Raw genomic sequence first — 17,572 nt, forward strand, 5'->3', positions numbered from 1 at the left:
GCCTCTGGGCGGGAAGCAGGTGCAGTATGCTCCAAACCCACCCTTTGTGGATCAGGAGGAGGCAAGACTTTGGCTATCAGACTCCATCCATTCTCTTGCCCTCTGTGCTGTCTCATCCCCTTCTTGTCCTCAACATATCACGTGGATCTGAATGCTTGTCTCAGGCTCTGCTTTAGGCAACCTGATCTGAGACGTATGGTGCCATGAATTGTCCTGTAAGAATGGAGTGGTCGCTCACCACGAGGCAACAAGGACCCGTCACCAATGGTGGGCGGAACACTGGTAGTCCCAGGCATGTGGCAGCCATTCAGTTGGGAGACACTCACTTTGGTGAACTGGGATGGAATACAGATAGAAAGGAATACACCAATTTGGGTAAGTTTTGAGGAACAAAATGAAAATGATTGTGGAATCGAGTGGCTCTGGCTGAAAGCCACTGATTGCTTAAAGAGAGAAAATGACACTCGGGGCAAATATCCACCAACTTAATGTAACGTATGAGTGTCAGAGGGCCTCCTTGGAAGCATTTAAGGAGACTTGTCACCTACAAACAGTCACAGAGGTAAAGGTGATTAAGACTTAAAGGTGATTTAAGACAATTGAGAATGACAACTTGCGTAAAGCCTGGTGTTAATGTCCACCGTGCTTTAAACATCATGCTAAGTGCTTTATGTGTATCCTCACTTAATCCTCACATTATGTGGTGGTTTCACTTAATAGCACTCTCATTTTACAGTTGGGAAAAACTTGACATTCAGAGTAGTTAATTCATTGCCCAGAGTCACACAACCAATAAGTGGCAGAATGAGTATTTGAACCATGGTCACCTTGCCTCCAAAAGCTAAGCTCTTAAGCACCAAACTATACTATGTCTTAGATGATTAAACATTACCAAGTAATGAAACTTCTTCTCAGTTTATGTGAAAAAGGTTTTGATCCAAATGGTAAAAACATTAACAGACTCTTGCAAAAGTTTGGATGGGACTGTCAAATTCAACCTCCTGCACAATGGAGGCATCACCGTTCAGTTATAGACATGTGCATGCAACAAGTGCTTAACTGTTGAACTGGAGAGAACACTTCCTGGCAGCTTCCTTTCTGCATGAACCCCTTCCACTGATGGGTTCATTGCATTCCGAGGCAGCCTCTTCCCTTTAAAAACACCTCTCATTGCCAGAAACTCCTTAGTGGCTGAAAACTATGCCAATCTGCAGTCTTACATCGCTTGTTGCAGAAAAAATGTAAAAAAGAGTTTTATGACTTGAACATTTGTGAAGTTTTTCTGCTGCTACTCAATCATCAACATCCATTATCATCTTACCTTGCAAACCTCCAAAAGCAAAGGGAAACAGACCACTGGGGTCATATATTTTGTTTGGTCAGTTTGGGGCAAGTTAGAGCAAGCTGGACCAGGACAGTAGAACCTGTGTTCCAACTACAGCAGTAAATGGGTGCATGGAGCACATAGGTTGAATTCTACAGAAATGTTTGCCACAGCACTGGGGCAGGGAGGAAGACTGATTGATTGAGTCAAAGGTTTTTTGTTTTTTTCCACAAAAGTATCAGAGCCATCTGAGTGTGACCAGGTTCAGGTCACCAGCTTGCGGTCCTTTCCCTGTAGAAGGAGCCATTAGAAACAGGTACCATGTGCTGTTCAGTTCAGTTCAGTCGCTCAGTCGTGTCCGACTCTTTGCGACCCCATGAATCACAGCACGCCAGGCCTCCCTGTCCATCACCAACTCCCGGAATCTACCCAAACCCATGTCCATTGAGTTGGTGATGCCATCCAGCCATCTCATCCTCTGTCGTCCCTTTCTCCTCCTGCCCCCAATCCTACCCAGCATCAGGGTCTTTTCCAATGAGTCAACCCTTCGCATGAGGTGGCCAAAGTATTGGAGTTCCAGCTTCAACATCAGTCCTTCCAATGAACACCCAGGACTGATCTCCTTTAGGACGGACTGGTTGGATCTGCTTGCAGTCCAAGGGACTCTCAAGTGTCTTCTCCAACACCACAGTTCAAAAGCATCAATTCTTCAGCGCTCAGCTTTCTTCACCGTCCAACTCTCACATCCATACATGACCACTGGAAAAACCATAGCCTTGACTAGACGGACCTTTGTTGACAAAGTAATGTCTCTGCTTTTAAATATGCTATCTAGGCTGGTCATAACTTTCCTTCCAAGGAGTAAGCGTCTTTTAATTTCATGGCTGCAATCACCATCAGCAGTGATTTTGGAGCCCAAAAAAATAAAGTCTGACACTGTTTCCACTGTTTCCCCATCTATTTCCCATGAAGTGATGGGACCGGATGCCATGATCTTAGTTTTCTGAACGTTGAGCTTTAAGCCAACTTTTTCACTCTCCTCTTTCACCTTCATCAAGAGGCTGTTTAGTTCTTCTTCGCTTTCTGCCATAAGGGTGGTGTCATCTGCATATCTGAGGTTATTGATATTTCCCCCAGCAATCTTGATTCCAGCTTGTGTTTTTTCCAGCCCAGCGTTTCTCGTGATGTACTCTGCATATAAGTTAAATAAGCAGGGTGACAATATACAGCCTTGACGTACTCCTTTTCCTATTTGGAACCAGTCTGTTGTTCTATGTCCAGTTCTAACTGTTGCTTCCTGACCTGCATACAGGTTTCTCAATAGACAGGTCAGATAGTCTGGTATTCCCATCTCTTTCAGAATTTTCCACAGTTTATTGTGATCCACACAGTCAAAGGCTTTGGCATAGTCAATAAAGCAGAAATAGATGTTTTTCTGGACCTCTCTTGCTTTTTTGATGATCCAGCGGATGTTGGCAATTTGATCTCTGGTTCCTCTGCCTTTTCTAAAACCAGCTTGAACATCTGGAAGTTCACAGTTCACGTATTGCTGAAGCCTGGCTTGGAGAATTTTGAGCATTACTTTACTAGTGTGTGAGATGAGTGCAATTGTGCGGTAGTTCGAGCATTCTTTGGCATTGCCTTTCTTTGGGATTGGAATGAAAACTGACCTTTTCCAGTCCTGTGGACACTGCTGAGTTTTCCACATTTGCTGGCATATTGAGTGCAGCACTTTCACAGCATCATCTTTCAGAATTTGAAATAGCTCAACTGGAATTCCATCACCTCCACTAGCTTTGTTCCTAGTGATGCTTTCTAAGGCCCACTTGACTTCACATTCAAGGATGTCTGGCTCTAGGTGAGTGATCACACCATTGTGATTATCTGGGTCGTGAAGATCTTTTTTTGAGGAGGAGGTTAAATTCCCTCAATTTATAGAGGAACCACGGAGACCGCAAGACCTCCTAGATTCCTAGAGAACACCTATGGGGGTAGAGCTCGGGGCGGGGGCCGGGACCATGACTCACTTCCGGTAAGCTTTCCGGAACCAGTCTTGTTTGTCCTACTGGTATGTAGTGTCTGCTGCCCTTCGGTTCCCTGAGGAGCTGTGTAGTTAGTACTCCCAGCAGGATGTTTCTCTTCCACGTTTCCCTCCCCAACTTCCAGCCCAACTTAGTCCTTTGACTTACCCTGAATTTTGAGTTCTATTAGGAAAGGCGTTGAAGAAAAGACGTCCTGAGGTGTCCATAGGGTGGGTTTCTCAGAGCCCTCACCCCAGGGCTCGCCTAAGGCTGACTTCTCACTGTGGCGTTTCCTGTCTCCATGCCCCTGCACTCCTGGTGTCTCTTTGCTCTTCTTAAAAGGGTACTAGTCTTACCCTTGAGGAACCCAACCTCATGACCTCATTTAACCTTAATCACCTCTTTAAGGGCTCTATTGCCATAAACCGTCACACTGGGGGGTAGGGCGTCCAGTGCATGGATTTTGTGAGGGGCACACAGTTCAGAACAGTTGGGATCTTGTTACTCTTTGTATTTTCCCGTAGGCCCTAGCACAGCGTCTGGCAAGATGGTAGATCTAGACTTTTGTTAACAAAGTGATAGAAGACCTGATCAGAGCTGGGGGAGGAGTTATAAAGTCATTTACATCTACTGTCTTGGCTCATCTTTGTTTATAAATTTCTGAGCCCTACTCTAGAAGATCCGAAGTCCTGCTTAGAACTTCAGGGTCTCAAAAGCAATGGCACAGAGGTACAAGGGAAGCTCCTGGGGCCTCGGAGGTGGAGACTGAAGGGACAGGGTTTGTGCCCTCCCACTAACCTCCTAACTACATCCTCGCTTCCGACCAGGGTTGTCTGCCAGGCAGTGCAGTGGGGTTGGGGAGGTGGAGTCTGTGAGCCTTTGTTTCTCACAAGCTTAACTTCCGGCAGGATTCTGAACAGTCTGTGGTAACCATTATTGCCCTATCAGGTGTCACAGTGGATGTGGCATCATTGGCAGATGATGACAGCATGGCTTGGGGGCCTCTGTGGCCATTCATCTTGGTGAGCAGAGATCACATTGCCACTTTGAATGATTGGACTAACGCATCTGTCTTGGCATCCTGTCCCCTTCAGAAGCTACACTGGATTCATTTTGGTGAGCAAAGGGTTTATTTTAATAATTTTTAATTGTCCGAGGCCCACTTGTCAGACTGTAGGGCTTAGCTTTTGGTCACAGCCTAAGGAAAGCCTTAAGGGGAGGTAGCTAGTCTCCTATAGTGAAGCCTATTGCCTGTAATTGGCTCTTCCTCAGGGTAGATTCCCATGGAGATGGGAATACGAGACCACCTTACCTGCCTCTTGAGAAATCTGTGTGCATGTCAAGAAGCAACAGTTAGAACTGGACATGGAACAACAGACTGGTTCCAAATTGGGAAAGGAGTACATCAAGGCTGTGTACTGTCACCCTGCTTATTTAACTTACATGCGGAGTATATCATGAGAAACGCCGGGCTGGATGAAGCACAAGCTGGAATCAAGGTTGCCAGGAGAAATATCAATAACCTCAGATATGCAGATGACACCACCCTTATGGCAGAAAATGAAGATGAACTGAAGAGCCTCTTGATGAAAGTGAAAGAGAGTGAAAAAACTGGCTTAAAACTCAACATTCAAAAAAGGAAGATCATGGCATCTGGTCCCATGACTTCATGGCAAATAGATGGGGAAACAGTGACAGACTTTATTTTTCTGGGCTCCAAAATCACTGCAGATGGTGACTGCAGCCATGAGATTAAAAGACACTTGCTCCTTGGAAGAAAAGCTATGACCAACCTAGACAGCATATTAAAAAGCAGAGACATTACTTTGCCAACAAAAGTCTGTCTACTCAAAGCTATGGTTTTTCCAGTAGTCACGTATGCATCTGACAGTTGGACATCCATACTGATGGAGCTGAAGAATTGATGCTTTTGAACTGTGGTGTTGGAGAAGACTCTTGAGAGTCTCTTGGACTGCAAGGAGATCCAACCAGTCCATCCTAAAGGAAATCAGTCCTGAATATTCATTGGAAGGACTGATGCTGAAGCTGAAACTCCAATACTTTGGCCACCTGATGTGAAGAACTGACTCCTTGGAAAAGACCCTGATGCTGGGAAAGATTGAAGGCAGGAGGAGAAGGGGACAAAGGGGATGAGGTGGTTGGATAGCATCACCGGCTCTATGGACATGAGTTTGAGCAAGCGAGTGGGTAGCCTAACCCTTCTCCAGGGGATCTTCCCAATCCAGGAATTGAACCGGGGTCTTCTGCATTGCAGGTGAATTCTTTACCAGATGAACTGCCAGGGAAGCCAGCACTCCATAATCGAACACATTGGAACAAAATGTGTGAATATGTACACTAATGGGGATAAACAGTCTTTATTTCACTAGCAAATAAATTCAGGTCATCTCAGGTTTGGTAACCAAATGGATCATAAGAAAACATGTTTGCCCTCAGATTTTTTAAATTGTAAAATTAAAAAAAGGGATTGTGGACATATATATATATACATAGGCCTGAGAAATTTATATAAGTATAAATGTATAAATAGATATCTTTGTTGTTGTTTAGTCACTAAGTTGTGTCTAACTGTTTGCGACCCCATGGACTATAGCCTGCTAGACTCCTCTGTCCATGGGATTTCCCAGGCAAGAATACTGGACGGGGTTGCTATTTCCTTCTCCAGGGGATCTTCCCTACCCAGGGATCAAACCTGCATTTCCTGCATTGGCAGGTGGATTCTTTATTGCTGAGCCACCTAGGAAGCACCGCGTGGTATGTGGAACTTTCCTGACCAGGGGGACCGAGGATCAAACCCATATCTCCTGCAGTGTAAGCAAGGAGTCTTAACCCCTGGACCACCAAGGAAGTCCTTTATTAATTACTGCAGCCAGAAGGTTGGCTACGAGGAGAGGGTCCCCGTAGAAAAACCAGTTCTTGTTTATTAATTTTCATGAAACAATCAGGTTATACATACTTGCCATAGCAGTTAAGTTCTGGGCTTTAAATGGTAGCTTTTCCAGTTAGTATCACGCAGATACCTGCTCTCTGTGGGTACCCTGATGCTTAATAAAGCTTGTGCGCCAACTGAAAGACTTTCCACATTTGTCACATCTGTAGGGTCTCTCTCCAGTATGAATGACTTCATGTCGATGAAGATTTGCCTTAAAGCTAAAGGTTTTCCCGCATTCTCTACACTCAAAGAATTCCTCCTTTGTGTGGATCCTTTGATGCTGAATGAGATCAACATTCCGACCAAAGGATTCTCCACATTCACTGCATTTGTGAGCATTCTGTTTACTGTGAATCTGTTGATGGCTCATAAGGGTTGAGTGCCGGCCAAAGGCTTTTCCGCATTTAGTGCACTTGTGGGGTTTCTCTCCACTGTGGATTAACTGATGTCGAATAAGCGTTGAATTCTGACTAAACGTTCTTTCACATTTGCTGCACTTGTAGGGTTTTTCTTTGGTATGGATCCTCTTATGTTCGACAAGATATGCCATCTGACGGAAACACTTTCCACAGTCGTGACATTTATATGGCTTTTTTTGTGAGTGACACTGTTTGTGGATGATCAGAGCGGACTTCTGTTTGAAGGCCTGCCCACATATGTCACACTCAAAGGGATTCTCTGAACTGTGAAGTCTTTGATGTCGAACAAAATTTGCCTGCCGCCGGAAGGCTCTTCCACATTCGTGGCATTCATAAGATTTTGCTTTTGTCAGAGTTCTCTTACACCTCAAAAGCCGTGATCTCTGATGGGAGGGTTTTCCGTACTCATCACGTTCGCCCTGCTGTGTCCTTGTCTGAGCTCTCCGACTGTGAATAAGGTTAAGGTTTTGAAGGAAGTCCTTACAGCATGCATCACCAGTAGCAGGGAGTGGAAATCCGTAAATGTCCACAAATTCATTATATTCACGTAACTCTTCTGAAGGCTCCTTGGCTGTTTTCTGCTTTACTGCTGACATATTCCGTAACATTAAATCTTCAGAAGTGTTCTCCTTTGGGGTGAGCTCTTTCATCTGGAATCTGGCTTCCAAATCTAGCGAAATAAAAAGAATATGCAAATTACCTGACTGCCACAGAAGAAAAGGAAAGAAGCAACTGTTTGTGATATGAGAGACTCAAACGAGGCTAAGAAGTGCTCACCTGGTTCCATCGCCATATGAAAGAGCCAGTATTCTGATTTTCATAGAGCCCTCAGCTTTCATATCAGAAAGAGCTCTTGACATCATGAACTAACCAACTAACATATGCACAAGAGTGTGTGTCAGAGAACGTGAGAACTGAACACACCCTTCTCCACTAGTGGGGAAAACAGCTTCCTGTTGGTACCCAGCAGGGTCACATAGCTGCAGGAGAGAGGGAGCATCTCATACTTTCTGGAGAAGCGTGCTTTTCACAGTTCTGGGAGAAACGACTGCTTTAAAATGGAGGCAGTGTGTCAGAGAGAAAAGAAGAGGAACCTGGGAAACAGCACAAAAGCCAATGGAGCAGAGCAGTGATTCTCAACCAGGGATGGTACTGCCAGAATGTAGTAGGTGGAGGCCGGTGATGCTGCTTGACATTCTGTGAGGCCCAGGATCAGACGGCCCAAAACGTCAACATAGCTGAGGCTGAGAATCCGAGGAGCGGAGGGATGTGGTAAAGGGTAGAAAGAAGCAGCCATCAGGACACAGCAAGTAGGAAGAGGCAGGAACATCAAGAAACACCAAGGGGATGTGGAAAACAGAATGAAAGCAAGAGAACAAGAGAAAGTACAGAAAAAGGGTAAGTGATGAGGGTAGAAAAAAGGAGTATCTAGAATGGCCCGAGAGCTGTCAGAAAGCACCAGCCTGCCTCTAGTAGAAATAGGATGAGCTTTATTGCAGGAGAAAGAGGATGAGCTTTGCAGACTTGAAATCCAATCCCAGCTGGGGATTATCTCTGGGGAACAGGGGCAATGATCATACCCGCCACCATCGGGACAGTAGGGATGAACGAGCAGGAGAACACACGCCAGACTCTGGGCTTGGTATCCCGGTGCAGGCGGGGCCTCCTGGATGGTGTCCCCAACTCTGCGTGACCCCCAGGGGTCAGGTCTGCTCCTCACCCACCTGGGCAGGCACTACCGGAAGCCTTCCTAGTCCCCGCTCTCGGCAGATCCAGGATCCACGGCTCTTCCCACTGCTCCAGCTGACAGATCACCTCGGGTTTGGGAAACTGAAATCCTACTCGTGGGGAAGTAAATGGGATGTGGTGGTTAGCGAGTGGCAGGAGAGGTACCAGAGCTCAGTCTGCCCCTGGGGGTCTGGGTGGCACGGCTGCAGCGACAAGCAGAGGTCAGGACAATAATCAGAAGGGTTATCTGAGGAGAGGAATCGGCACCATCTTTGCGAAAGCTCGGCATCTTGATCGAAAGCCTGAACAATATTCACACTGGTGGATGTGGTCATTTCACTCTTAGGAATAGAGCCTAAGGGAAATGAGGACAAAGGTTAATGGGCAAAGGTTAATGCACCACAGATGTTCAGCAGAATCCTAACAGTGCAAACTGGAAATAAACCAAATGTCAACAGGGGAAGGATTAAAGTGTAGCCAGATATAATGAAGGCAGAATATTAGGCCAATATTGAAAATCCATGAGTTCAAAGGACATTTCTTAAAACAGGTAAAAGGCTCCCCAGGTATTTTAAAGCAGAATACAAAACTCACATGTAGCATGATTCAAAGTTCATGTAAATTATGATCTGAATTTGTTTTTAAAAACTTCGTGTGTTGGGGACGTCCCTGGTGGTCCAGTGGTTAAGAATCTGCCTTGCAATTCAGGGCACAGAGGTTTCCATTCCTGGTCAGGGAACTAAGACCCCACATGCTGCAGAGCAGCTGAGCCTGTGAACCATAACTAGAGAGTCTGTGTGCTGCAACGAAAGATCTTGCATGCCGCAACTAAGACCTGGAGCACCTCCCTCCCAAAAAACTACATGTGTGAGTGTGTATATACACAGATCATCCTCTTCTTACGACAGGGTAAGTGAAAGTCACTCAGTCATGTCTGACTCTGAGACCCCATGGACTGTGCAGTCCATGGAATTCTTCAGGCCAGAATACTGGAGTGGGTAGCCTTTCCCTTCTCCAGGGGATCTTCCCAACCCAGGGATCGAACCCAGGTCTCCCACATTGCATATCCCTCAGATATGCAGATGACACCACCCTTATGGCAGAAAGTGAAGAAGAACTAAAGAGCCTCTTCATGAAAGTGAAAGAGGAGAGTGAAAAAGTTGGCTTAAAGCTCAACATTCAGAAAACTAAGATCATGGCATCTGGTCCCATCACTTCATGGCAAATAAATGGGGAAACAGTGGAAATAGTAGCTGACTTTATTTTTCTGGGCTCCAAAATCACTGCAGATGGTGATTGCAGCCATGAAATCAAAAGACGCTTACTCCTTGGAAGGAAAGTTATGACCAACCTAGATAGCATATTGAAAAGCAGAGACATTACTTTGTCAACAAAGGTCCATCTACTCAAGGCTATGGTTTTTCCAGTGGTCATGTATGGATGTGAGAGTTGGACGGTGAAGAAAGCTGAGCGCTGAAGAATTGATGCTTTTGAACTGTGGTGTTGGAGAAGACACTTGAGAGTCCCTTGGACTGCAAGAAGATCCAACCAGTCCATCCTAAAGGAAATCACTCCTGAATATTCATTGGAAAGACTGATGCTGAAGTTGAAACTCCAATACTTTGGCCACCTGATGTGAAGAGCTGACTCATTTGAAAAGACCCTGATGCTGGGAAAGATTGAGGGCAGGAGGAGAAGGGGACAACAGAGGATGAGGTGGTTGGATGGCATCACCGACTCAATGGACATGGGTTTGGGTGGACTCCGGGAGTTGCTGACGGACAGGGAGGCTTGGCGTGCTGAGGTTCATGGGTTGCAAAGAGTTGGACACGACTGAGTGACTGAACTGAACTGAACTCCCACATTGCAGGAGGATTCTTTACCAGCTGAGCCACAGGGGAAGCCCAAGAATACTGGAGTGGGTAGCCTATCCTTTCTCCAGTGGATCTTCCCGACCCAGCAATAAAACTGGGGTCTCCTGCGTTACAGGCGGATTCTTTACCAACTGATCTATGAGGGAAGACCATTTACAACAGGGTAACTTTCCAATAAATCCATTCTTCATAAATCCATCGTATGTTGAAAATATTGTAAGTTAGGAATGCATTTAATACACCTAAACTACTGAACATCATAGTTTAGCCTCACCTACCTTAAATATGCCAAGAATAGTTACATTAGCCTGCAGTTGGGCAAAATCATCTAACACACAGCCTATTTCATAATAAAAATCATGAATATCTCATGTAACTTACTCAACACTGTGCTAGTAAAGAACAGAATGGTTTTAAGTGGACTGGTTGGCGACCCTTGTGATCACATGATCACACGGCTGTCTGGGAGCCCCTGAATGCTTTCAAAACAAAAATAAACATTAAAGCATCCAGTGGTGGGTGGACAATCCCACAAAGGTGGTCAAGAATCTGCCGAGAGTGTCAGCTCGGGGTCAAACATGCCCCAGAAAGAAAAATCCGTCCAGGAACCTCCCTCTGTAGGAGACTCTGCATTGAATAAGACGAGGGTGGGCTCCCAGGAAGGTGGAAGCTGAGGAGGTACAGAAGTGAAGTCAGTGAAGAATCATCTCCTGGGCACCGGGTGATGGTGTAAGCAAAGAAGGGAACCATTTTCAGACAGAAGAAAGCAAAAGACTTTTCAAGAGAGGAAGAGAGTAGACTTTGGAATCTGCATGGGCCACAGTCTTTTCAACTCCTAGAGGTCTTACAGATGTGGAGGATTCAGGCTGGGGGATGAATGTCTTCAAACTCTAAAGCAAAAGGAAACTACTCATTATCCACAATACCTTACTTGAAAACTTTGAGGCCTGATTTATTTCAGGACTCAAAATTTTTCCAGATTTCAGAAAGGTGACTGAGTGTGGATATAGTTTCTATTATGTACCACTCTCAACAGGGGTTGAGCTGAAATGTTAAACATTCTGATATTTCTGATGCCATATATATATACATATATATGTATCTGTGTATGTGTATATATATATATATATATGGAGACCAAATGAGAAAAAGGTTGATAAATAGCTTCCTACAGGATAAAATCAGGTTTAAGTACCTGATGACTTCAGGTTGGGTCTTATAGCCAAATGAGTTATGATAAAACTGGCTTTCAGAGCTTTTTCTGCTTTGGGCATTGCACGTAAGAAACCGAGGACTTGCGTAGACACTCAAAGTCAAATCTTAAGCCAACTCATTACCCAAGGAGACAACGTGTCTGTAGTTGTCCAGCATCACGTCCCTGTAGAGGGCCTTCTGAGCCCAGTCCAGCGTGTCCCACTCTTCCCTGGTGAAGTACAGAGCCACGTCCTCAAAGGACAGCAACCCCTGGAAACACAGAGACTCATTACAGCTGCAGCTCTTATCACAGCTCTGCGGGCTACAGTATTATTGTTGTCCTACAGGCAGGGCTCATCCAGTTAATTAGTAGACTCAGGGCTCAACTCAAGTTCTGACCCTCAGGCCATGTTCTTTCTTCTGCACTAGAGCTGACACACAGTCTCCCTAGAGGGACACACGGTCAGCGTGTGAGGCTTCTCTGGCCGTTTGGTCTCTGCTGTGGTCATTCAGATAGTGTCAGAACTGAGTCAAATCGTGGGGCACCCAGCTGGTGTCAGAACTTCTCTATGTGTAGAGACACCCCACGTGCCTGAGGGCAGTGGTCAAGTGAGGAAGCAGAGAAACAGCCGTGTCCTCCCCAGGCACGCGCTCTCCCCTGCCTCCCTCCCCGAGGCCAGCAAGGATGTACACGCTGTTCCTGTCTTTACGGAGATGCTCCCATGCCTGCCTTCCTCTTGTTTCCACTCTCTCTCCGCCCCTAACTGGACCAGTTCTGTAAAGAAAACCTACACACACACCTCCAGTCGCCCCAGAGACCTCCCTCTGACTTCAGCCTTCACGGCTCCCCTGGAGTGTCCTTCTGAGCCTCGTGCCAGCCCTCTGCCCACGGGCAAACACAGGGGAGAGCAATACAGTTACCGCAGGAATCAGAGATTTCACAGAAACGATGATTTTTGAGCTGAGTGTTAACATATGCAGAGGTGAGTTTGCCTGTGGGCGGGGAGAACAGGATACACAAGGGTGGAGGGGGTGAGGAAGAGCATTCACACCCCCACGTGCAGGTCCTCTGGTTTCAGGGCAGGCGGGAGATGACACCAGAAAGGCTGGCAGAGCTCTGTGTTCCCTCAGCAAATGTGGACACGCTGGGCCAGTGGGGTCAAACTGCTGCCCTTTGAACTCCCTCCTGTCCAAGACTGGTCTTTACAAATTGTCACAAGGGCTTCCTCACGTGTCTCCTGATGTTTCACTGACTTTTCAACTCAGCTTCTCACGATCACCCTCCCTCTTGTTACCAATTCAGTACCTAAACTTCTACTGTACCTTTTAATGCAATGGATCAGAATGACATGAGCTTGTTTCCATATCTCCTTCCCTAAATGGCTTATAAACTCCTTAGGGTAAGAGTCTCTCTCCCAGCACAAAGGACAGAACTACCTGGTACCCAGTAGGTACACAAGAATGCTCACTGACGCAAACATGGAGCAACTGTGGTGACGGCAGCTAAAGCCTACAGGGCGCTCGAAACATCACTCGGTCCTCTGCCAAGCACTCCACGAGCCTCACTTCACTGAATCCTCACATGACAGCTACTGTCATGACCCCATTTTACAGATAAGGAAACTGTGCCCCAGAGAGATTAGGTCACACGTCTAAAACAGAGCCTGGATTAGGACCTGTCTGACCCCAGAGTTCAAGCTCTGTACATCATATCTTCCAAGAAGGAAACACCCCCCCCAGCTGATAAAGATGGCTCAACCCCAACGGCCATGTGAAAACCACTGCTGGCCACTGAGACTACACCACAGAAGTGGAGCGGGGGGAACCCAGCTCACCTTCCACGGGACTGGCAGGAACACGGCTTCCATGGCCTGGTCTCCGAGATGGGGCTGGATCCTGGCCATCAGGCTAAGCTGGAGAGAAAAAGAAAACAGTGAAGGTCGGCCCTGAATCGAAGCTCTCTCACTAGACAGACTTTAGACAGGGAATGCAACAAACCTCAGGTAGTACAAAGTCACAGTGTTTGGTGTTGGAATGCGGGATTACAATGAAAGCAATCGCTAGAATGGTCTTAGGAATTTCTGATGCTACGTCAATTTCTAATTTTTATCCTAGGAAACCTGTGCCTCTGCCCTCTCCCTCTCTCTAGAATATATTCTTCAGCACCTCAGTGAGAGACTCAATATATCAAGGGACCAGACTGTAGGAAAAAACAGAACTCTAACCTGTAGCTACGGCCTGGAACCCAAACCAGAAGCAATTCAGCAACAGGCCCCCAGTCAGGACTGGGGTGGCAAGTGTGAAGTTGTTCTTAACATGTATCCCCCTCCTGCATCCAGGACCAGCAGAGAAAGTCAGGTGTGCTCCCCTGCCCAATCACATAGGATGTCCCACCTTTTTTTTTTTCCCAAGCAAGGTTTTATTGGGCCCCTAGTGCACCCTATTGCAGCAGTGGGGAACAAGAACAAAGAATAGGTTCCCTTGCTTGCCCGCTCCCCGAGGCCAGATGGAGGGGAGTCCTGCTTCTTTTACTTAACCTGCCTCCAGCTTTTCCAAGCCAATCTCCTCAAAACTCAGCATAGTTGAGTTTTCCCTTTTTTCCACTCTAAAGCTTCTCCTGCTTGCTTTTGAGTCTGCCAAACACATGATGGTGGCCAGTTCCCTTAGTACAGCAAGCTCTGCATGAATCGCCTTTGCCTGCTCTCATTTGGGCGGTCTTAAGTTTATTTCTACGTCACACAGAATCAGCTCAGAGAGTGTAACAATGATTTTAGGGAAGTTATCAGAGATTTTAGGCTACATATGATATATAAAGAGCTAATTCTTCAACTGATGAAGAATCCACCTGCAATGCAAGAGATACAGGAGACTCTGGTTCGATCCCTGGGTTGGGAAGATCCCCTGGAGGAGGAAATGGCAACCCACTCCAGTACTGTCTGGAAAATTCCATGGACAGAGAAGCCTGGCAGGGTCCATGGGGTCTCAAAGAGTTGGACACCAACTGAGCAGGCACAGCTGTTGTCAAAAGAAAATTCAGAGGACTTTACTTGATATGAACAGTTTATGGAGTGAAAACCAAACTGCGAACAAGGAGGCTTCAAAATGGAAAGTCTTAAGAAGTTAGGCTCTCTGCACTTACCCTTCAGTTTATAAAACATGTAAATGGGTGGCAGAATAAGCCACTCCCTAATATACCACTTTGGAAAACTGATTATTTTGAGCTGCAGGTACTTAAAAAACAGCTGTTTAAAAAAAAAAAAAGGTGGGGGGAGGGTGGGGACAAAAGGAGAATTCCCTGGTGGTCTGGTGGTTAGGATTCAGTGCTTTCCTTGTTGGGGATCAGGTTCAATCCCTGATTGGGGGAACTGAGATCTCACAAGCCACATGGACTCACTTGTGCTAAGCTCCATGTCAGCAAACCGACACCTAATACTTAACCTAACTGCAGTTTCAGCTTCTCCCAGGTATAGAATCTCCCTCCCCTTGCCCTAGGACTTTGCCGGTGGCCCAGTGGTAAAGAATCCACCTGCAATGCAGGGTTCAATCCCTGAGTTAAGAACATCCCTTGGAGAAGGAAGTGGCAACCCACTCCAGTATTCTTGCCAGAGAAATCTCATGGATAGAGGAGCCTGGCGGGCTACAGTTCATGGGGTCTCAAAAGAGTCATGACTTTCAAGAGAGTCTTAAGAGACACAACCTAGCAACTAAACAACTCGCTTCCCTGTGCAGATTGCATTTAGACCTGAATTCTAAGCCATCTCAGGGGTTAATCATTTTTCCTTGGGAATCTCCATGTTTATACAAGGTAAGTGTGCGTGCATGTGCAGGCATGTCCGACTCTTTGTGACCCCGTGGACTGTAGCCTGCCAGCCTCCTCTGTCCATGGAATTTTCCAAGCAAGAATATTGACCCAAGGTTTGAACCCATATCTCTTGCATCTCCTGCACCTGCACGTGGATTCTTTACCACTGTGCCACCTGGGAAGCCTCTTCCATGAGGTATACATGTTAAGAAACTTGTTTGTTTTCATTTTTTATTGCAGGAATCTCAGCTAAGTATTCAGAAGGGGAGAGAGAAAATTATTTTCCTCCTGTGCACAGGAATGAGGAAGTACATTATTTTCTATTGGGACTGGTTACTAGACCTGACGGTCCTTTCAGAAGAGTACCACCGTACAAGTTTACTTGTTTGTAGCTGCTAGCAAGGTTACCCAGACATGAAGAAAGCTTAAGTTTCCTTTAAGGACAGAGCCAGCTCTTCATGGGAAATTAGGACAGTTAAAGTTTTGGTTCTGCAGCTCTGGGTAGTTGGCCTGGGAGTATACTTAAACTGCGGCCTCCACTTTGGTTCTTTAACATAATAAATCTAGCGTTGTTTCTCTCAGGGAGTACACAAATGATGAGATACAGAGGATTTCCACTTTTTTCTAGTGCCTTTCTGGCCACTGGCAAACTTATGTAAGTGCATTTTTAAGAAAGTCTGTCACATGCTGTTCCACTTCCTTAAAAACACTGTTCATAAGCCCTCCTGCCTCTTAAAAAGGAGGCACTTGTGATCAATAGCTCCAAGGCTGGGAAAGGGACATTGACCCTTTCACTATCTAAAGTAGATGACCTGGTAGATCGCTGGGTGCAGATGATTCCCTAGAGAAGGGAATAGCTACCCATTCTTTTTTTTTTTTTAATGTGCATTTATTTGGCTGTACAGGGTCTTAGTTGCAGCATGCGTGATCTGGGATCAAGTCCTGACCTGGGATCAAGCCCAGGCCCCCTGCATTGGGAGCGCAGGGTCTTAGCCACTGGACTACCAGGGAAGTTCCACAGTCCAGTATTCTTGCCTGGAGAATTCCACGGACAGAGAAGCCTGGTGGGCCACAGTCCATGGGGGTCGCGAAGAGGCGGAGAGAACTGAGCGACTAACACAAACAAAGCCAAAGCAAACAATAGTATTAACTAGCCATTCATTCATCGGACTCTGTACTTCTCTAAAGCCAAAAGACCTGACATGATTCTCAGAGGCTGGCGTCTTCAGTAAGTCTCTAGGCAAATGCCCTGAAGACCGGGAGTTTGGGGGGACGTGGAGGGCACGAGATTCGAGGGAAAGGAGGTTGTCTCTCCAGCCCTCACACCTGTGGCGGGGCCACCCCTGACACCCCACTCCGCCCATCACACTAGCTCCTTCCTCCCCAAACCTCCGCGCCTCCGACCCCCGCCGCGCCTCCTCCTCCAGGAAGTCCTCAGGATGCACCTGCGGCTGCCATGGAGCTGGCCACCATTATGGAGGTGCCAGGCCAGACTCGGAATTAGGTCGGAACCTCGGCTAACCTCCACCTGAGGGCTCCATGCGGAAGATCCCTGTGCCTGTCGCCCGATCACTAGCGAAGGCCGAGCAGAGCGTCCCCGCCCGAGTACCTTCTAGGAACCTCGGAGGCTTCGCAACTCTCTGATCGGGGTAAGCGAAGGGGCGGGTCGCGGGGGAGTGTGCGACTAAGGGGGCGGGGCACTCACGTCTCTCGCAACTGCCGTTCCTGGTCGGAGCCAATCAACCGCCGCAGATGGAATGGTCTAGACCACGTGATTTCTAGGTCCCGCCCTGCCCTGTTCACTCATACCCTGGAGGTCGGTAATCTCTTGTAAGAATAGGCCAGGGGCTTTAAAAATGCTTACACCAAGTACTTTCCGTTCCCACCGGTTGTAGCAAAATCCCTAGGGGTGAACCCTTGTGTAGCTGGGTATTTTTAAGCCCTCGTTTTGGGAGTCCAGAGTGACTTTTTAGAGAGCCGACCCTGGACTAGGCAAAAAAATAAAAAAAATAATTGAATATAATGAGTAATACACACGTATGCTATTAGCATAAAAATATTCATCTGATATTATGTTATCCGGAATTTACTTTTCTACTTAATGCTGTTTTTTAAAGAAAGAGAAGACTTAGTGGCAATTAATTGTAATTGATAGGACTAATCTTTTTTATGAGTCCATATGTCCAAAGAATGTTCAAACTACCGCACAATTGCACTCATCTCATACGCTAGTAAAGTAATGCTCAAAATTCTCCAA

General features: G+C 46.5%; 3 protein-coding genes across 19 annotated transcripts in view; 1 reads left to right on the plus strand and 2 right to left on the minus strand.

The window, feature by feature from the left end:
- ZNF394 (zinc finger protein 394) overlaps nt 1-4,180 on the minus strand; it is a 29,909-nt gene extending 25,729 nt beyond the window's left edge. For 3 of the 7 annotated variants that reach the window (XM_081555835.1, XM_081555832.1, XM_081555827.1), the window contains exon 1: nt 3,514-4,180. In XM_081555835.1, coding sequence (XP_081411961.1) covers nt 3,514-3,572 — 59 coding nt within the window. In that variant the 5' untranslated portion in view covers nt 3,573-4,180. Of the gene's footprint in view, nt 1-2; nt 336-3,351; nt 3,442-3,513 lie in introns of those variants that run through there. The other 4 variants (XM_081555836.1, XM_081555828.1, XM_081555831.1 and 1 more) reach the window with 3 other exon arrangements.
- Nucleotides 4,181-4,357: 177 nt separating this feature from the next.
- The window catches only part of ZNF655 (zinc finger protein 655), a 41,220-nt gene continuing 28,005 nt past the window's right edge, over nt 4,358-17,572 (plus strand). Inside the window, exon 1 of the mRNA XM_081555847.1 lies at nt 4,358-4,461. The gene's annotated coding sequence lies outside the window, so the exon portion shown is untranslated. The remainder of the gene's footprint in view (nt 4,462-17,572) is intronic.
- Nucleotides 6,202-17,572, minus strand: part of ZNF3 (zinc finger protein 3) — a 490,877-nt gene continuing 479,506 nt past the window's right edge. Inside the window, exons 1-5 of one of the 11 annotated variants that reach the window (XM_081555818.1) lie at nt 16,925-16,961; nt 13,349-13,426; nt 11,657-11,783; nt 8,442-8,555; nt 6,202-7,387 (exon numbers count right to left, since the gene is read on the minus strand). In XM_081555818.1, the coding sequence (XP_081411944.1) occupies nt 6,375-7,387; nt 8,442-8,555; nt 11,657-11,783; nt 13,349-13,417 (1,323 nt within the window). In that variant the 5' untranslated portion in view covers nt 13,418-13,426; nt 16,925-16,961 and the 3' untranslated portion in view covers nt 6,202-6,374. Of the gene's footprint in view, nt 7,388-8,441; nt 8,556-11,656; nt 11,784-13,348; nt 13,427-16,350; nt 16,423-16,704; nt 16,890-16,924; nt 16,962-17,572 lie in introns of those variants that run through there. The other 10 variants (XM_081555817.1, XM_081555816.1, XM_081555819.1 and 7 more) reach the window with 10 other exon arrangements.

The sequence above is a fragment of the Giraffa tippelskirchi genome, chromosome 13, assembly GCF_054371585.1.
Source record: "Giraffa tippelskirchi isolate mGirTip1 chromosome 13, T2T-mGirTip1v1.2.pri, whole genome shotgun sequence".
NCBI lineage: Eukaryota > Metazoa > Chordata > Mammalia > Artiodactyla > Giraffidae > Giraffa > Giraffa tippelskirchi.